The sequence below is a fragment of the Emiliania huxleyi genome (assembly GCF_000372725.1).
Source record: "Emiliania huxleyi CCMP1516 chromosome Unknown EMIHUscaffold_140, whole genome shotgun sequence".
NCBI lineage: Eukaryota > Haptophyta > Isochrysidales > Noelaerhabdaceae > Emiliania > Emiliania huxleyi.
In genome coordinates this window covers 362,006-366,459 of record NW_005201191.1, presented here as the reverse complement: position 1 = coordinate 366,459, position 4,454 = coordinate 362,006, and the positions used below count along the sequence as shown (strand labels likewise).

The 4,454-nt window shown below is 64.3% G+C and overlaps 1 protein-coding gene across 1 annotated transcript; it reads right to left on the bottom strand.

Moving 5' to 3' along the window:
- Window positions 1-55: 55 nt before the first annotated feature.
- Window positions 56-2,493, bottom strand: EMIHUDRAFT_455358 (hypothetical protein; the record flags this gene model as incomplete). Its single annotated transcript, XM_005787671.1, has 6 exons — window positions 56-131; window positions 402-537; window positions 1,101-1,152; window positions 1,342-1,428; window positions 1,764-1,808; window positions 1,997-2,493. Coding segments are annotated over 6 exons (893 nt in total), but the record flags the coding sequence as incomplete, so codon positions are not given.
- Window positions 2,494-4,454: the final 1,961 nt, after the last annotated feature.

The following is a 4,454-nucleotide window of genomic DNA, read 5'->3' as shown; positions in this document are numbered from 1 at the left end:
GGAGCCCCTCCCGTCGGGGCCCACCGGCGGAAGATAACGCGCCCGAAGCATCATGTCACGCGGCACCCGGCAGTCGGCCGCCGTCGGCGATGATTTGCCGGCCCGCCGGCTGTGGCAGGGCCTGGTGTTCGCTTACCTATCCAGGGGCTCCTCTCTCTTCTTTCAAGGGGGGGGGGGGGGGCAGCCGAAGGGGAGGGTTTCGGGGGCAGCCGAGGTGGGGAGAAGGCGAGAAAGGTCGTGAGCTAGACGCGCCGCGCTGGGGCTGACTTGCGCCGCCGTCGGGGCAAGCAAGGGGGGCGAGGCAGAGGGCGCGTGGGTGCCGTGTGCGTGTGTGCGCAAGTGGTGGACTCGGGTCCTGTCGGGTCCTGTCGGGTCCTGTCGGGTACTCTCGAAGCCGCCACCTGCCGGCTCGGTCGGCGGCGATCTGAGGCAAAAGGAGGCGTCGGAGGGCCTGGATCGCCTCGGTGCCCTGCTGCTCGACAAGGTAGGCGATCATGTCGGTGACGAAGGCGGAGAGGAGGTGCTGCACCAGCACCCCTGCCCGCGAGGGACAGGCGTGACGAGGCGGGTGGGGGGTGAAGAGAACCTTTCAGCTCGGTGCTGTCTCGGAGGTGTCTAGGAGGTGTCTCGGAGGTGTCTCGGAAGGGTCTTGGAGGTGTCTCGGAGGTGTCTAGGAGGTGTCTCGGAAGGGTCTTGGAGGTGTCTCGGAGGTGTCTCGGAGGTGTCTCGGAGGTGTCTCGGAAGTGTCTCGGAGGTGTCTCGGAGGTGTCTCGGAAGTGTCTGCGCAGGCTTGTGGAGAGAGGCCGTGGCGCGCGCCGAACGAGTTGATGAAAGCGCTGACGACGAATCTCCCCATATCTCCCCATATCTCCCCATATCTCGCGCGCCGAACGAGTTGATGAAAGCGCTGACGACGAATCTCCCCATATCTCCCCATATCTCCCCATATCTCGCGCGCCGAACGAGTTGATGAAAGCGTTGACGATGAATCTCCCCATATCTCCCCATATCTCCCCATATCTCGCGCGCCGAACGAGTTGATGAAAGCGCTGACGACGAATCTCCCCATATCTCCCCATATCTCCCCATATCTCGCGCGCCGAACGAGTTGATGAAAGTGTTGACGATGAAGTCGGTGAGGAGGTGGTGGACCTAGTCGCAGAGTACGCCAACGTCAGGGCGGGAGCACGGTCTTGTGCAGCGTCTTCAGAGCACGGCGTGAATACGAGGGAGAAGATCAGAGTGAATACAGCGGAATACGGGTGAAGACAGCTGAATACGTGTCCTCTCGGGCGCTAGTTGGGAGACAAGAACACGTCTTCCGCTTCTAGGGTGGTGGACGGTGATGGCGATCCGGTCCGAGGGAGGGGTCACTTGTGCGAAGGGCGCGGAGAGCCGCTCCGGGATCGAGTCTGCGTCGACGTGCACCTAGGGTCAGGGTCAGGGTCGGGGTCAGGGTCGGGGTCAGGGTCGGGGTCAGGGTCGGGGTCAGGGTCAGGGTCAGGGTCAGGGTCAGGGTCAGGGTCAGGGTCGGGGTCGGGGTCAGGGTCGGGGTCAGGGTCGGGGTCAGGGTCGGGGTCAGGGTCGGGGTCAGGGTCGGGGTCGGGGGCAGGGGCAGGGGCAGGGTGAGGGGTGAGGGGTGAGGGTCAGGGTGAGGGTGAGGGTGAGGGTGAGGGTGAGGGTGAGGGTCAGGGTGAGGGCAAGGTGAGTGAGGGTAAGGGTGGGGGTGGGGGTGGGGGTGGGGTGAGGTGTGTTGTGTGCACCTGCAGCGCGATCTCGCCAGCGACGTCCTTGACCGACAGCTCCACCTGCGGCACACACACGGGGAAGCCAGGAGAAGGGAGAGAGAGAGTGGGCGAGGGCGAGGAGGGCGAGATTGGGAGAGGAGCAGGCGCGTGCGCGGCGCGGCAGGCCGCGGAGGCGGCACGCCACGTGCGCATCCGCCTCTACCCACGCTGCACCCGAGGGGGAGGCGTGTGCGTGGTACTGTACGCACCTCCTCTGCCGGGTCACCGATCACGAGCGTGTGGACGATGCCCAGCTTGGCCGCTGGGAGCTGCAGGCTGACGCCGTCCTCTCCGCCCACCGGCTCGGTCCAGCCGTCGAACCCCTCCACCCTTCCAAAGTGGCAGGTGAAGTCCACCTCGCGGAACGCCACCACTAGCTGCGTCCAGCCGCTGATTGAACCGCTGCCGCCGTCCGCGCCTGCCGCTGCCCCTGTGGCTGCGCCGCCTCCAAACTCGACGTGCGAGTCGAGGGCAGTCTCGCCATGGCCGTGGCCCACCCGAATGTTGAAGCAAGCCGCCTCGGTGAGCACAATTGACATTTTCTGCCCGCCGCCGACTGGGTCGTCTCCATCGGCGAGCGTCGACAGCCGCAGCACCAGCCGAGCCGAGTGCAGAGTCAGAGTGTCGAGCCACTGCTGCGCGGCCTGCCCCGCGACCAGCGGGAGCAGCGACGACGCGACGAGCAGCGCGATCGCGCGAGCCATCTGCCGGGCATTGAAGGCGCGAGGAAGGACGAAATAAGCGGGTTCACACCCCCCTTGCTCCCCTGCCGCCCTTAGTCCCGTCGGAGGGAGTGTGTGTGTGTGTGTGTGTGTGTGTGTGTGTGTGTGTGTGTGTGTGTGAAAGCGCCGTCGCAACTGCCATGTCGGCAGGTTGTAGGCTGGTGCTCTCGCCCTGCTGGCGGCGCGGACCGGTGCCGCGGCTCCGAGCCCTCCTGTGGGCCCGCGGCGGCTCGCCGTCGCGGTGCCGAACAATGGGATCGGTGCGGATTCATCCCGGCGTGCCGCCGGTGACGCTTCTTCGCCGAAATTTTGCTCAAGGTCTTTGTCGACAAAGCTGTTCCCGAGATCCTGCTGCTCGACTGCGCGGCGGAACCGGCCCCGGAATGCTGAGATGTGAGGCGCCGGCACCGGGGCTACAACGCGGGGCCATCTCCAGGCTGTCTCGGGCAATTTCAAAATTGGCGCCTCTCTCTAGCCCCCTGTGGCTGTTTGCCGCTGGAGAGGTGGATCTTCTGTTTCGGGATAGGCCGCTGCGTGTGCGGGACAACCTCATACCTTCATATAGGCGCTCGAGACCTCCTCTCGCTGCCTACTCGCTGCCTCTGGGGAGGAGGGGATTACGTAGGGCGCGCGCCACTGCGCTCGCCTTTCCCGAGGCCCCTCCCCGAAAGGCAAGTTTTAGCCACATGAAACCGAGACCCCTCCCCCCCACCCCGATCCCCCCACCCCCTTGCTCCCCTCCCCCCCTCGGGAGGGCCGAACTGAGGCGCCCGTGGGGACCCCGCAGTTCCCTTCCCCCCTCGGAGGGGGCCGGATGGAGGCGTACCCCGAGGGCCCCGCTCTTTCCTTCGCATAGCGGCCACTCTTCGGATCGCTGGTCGAGCGACCCGGTGGATGCCCCGCGCGCCTGAAAAAAAAAATTGCTAGCTCAAAAAACCGGCACACCAATCTCCCTTCCTCTCTCTATCCTCTCTTGGAGCTCCAGAGTCCACACCCCCCTGCCCCGGGATCGCGTACAAGCTATGGCTACCGTAGGCCACACTAGCGTCGCTGGGGGTTCCCTGCCCTAGATGGGAAGCTGGCCGCTGATCCGAAGACCGACTGCACCAGGGCGCCTAGATATACTCGAGGTGAGCGAGGGTGAAGTTACGCCTTAAATGCCTGCCTCTCTACTGTGGACCTTACTCCGTGCTCGTTGGCTCCTCCTATTCCCCCACCCCCCCTCCCCCCCCACTCTCTCCGAGCAAGGGCGTGCGCTACGTCCCCAAGGGGGGGGGGACGTGGGGGGGAGGTGTGACGCTTGGGTTGTGGCGTTTGGGTTGTTGTGGGGCACCCAAACGGTTTCGGTTTTCCTCCTTGGTGCCCCGAGTAGAGCGCGATCTCCCCTGGAGTCTGTCGCGCCCGTTCTGTCTAAGCTCGAGGTTCAACCTTCCAGTTGATCCTTATCGGACTGGTGAGGTCTGCCTAGCCGTCGTAGTGTAGTGCCTGGGGTGCGTCTGCGTCGGTGCTACACACACTCGGCAGGACGCTGCTCTAGGTCGTTGCTGCTGGTCGTCGCTGTTTGTCAAGGTGATAAATCGTTTCTCTTTTGTTTCAACAAAATGACTCTCACAGTGACTTCTTTGTGTGGCCTTTGCGCTTAGTGCAGAAGTGCAAAGTGCAAAGTCCCGAAAGACCAAAGTGCAAGTCGCCCTCGTGTTTTTCTTTTTATGCTTTGGCAGTAAAAAGAACTGTGTGCGGCAGGCGCAGGCTCGGCCGATATCCAATACTTCGACTCACATCTTCGCTGCGGTGTGCCCGGGGAGGCGCGGCGGCGGGGTGGATTGAGACGGCTCAGAGTGCAGAGAGACTGCAGGCGTGCAGAGGCGCGCGCTGCAGTTTCTCTGATCGGGCTGTTGGCGGTGTGAGCGCGGGGTGGCGTGGTGAGGCGTGAGGCAGGCTATTG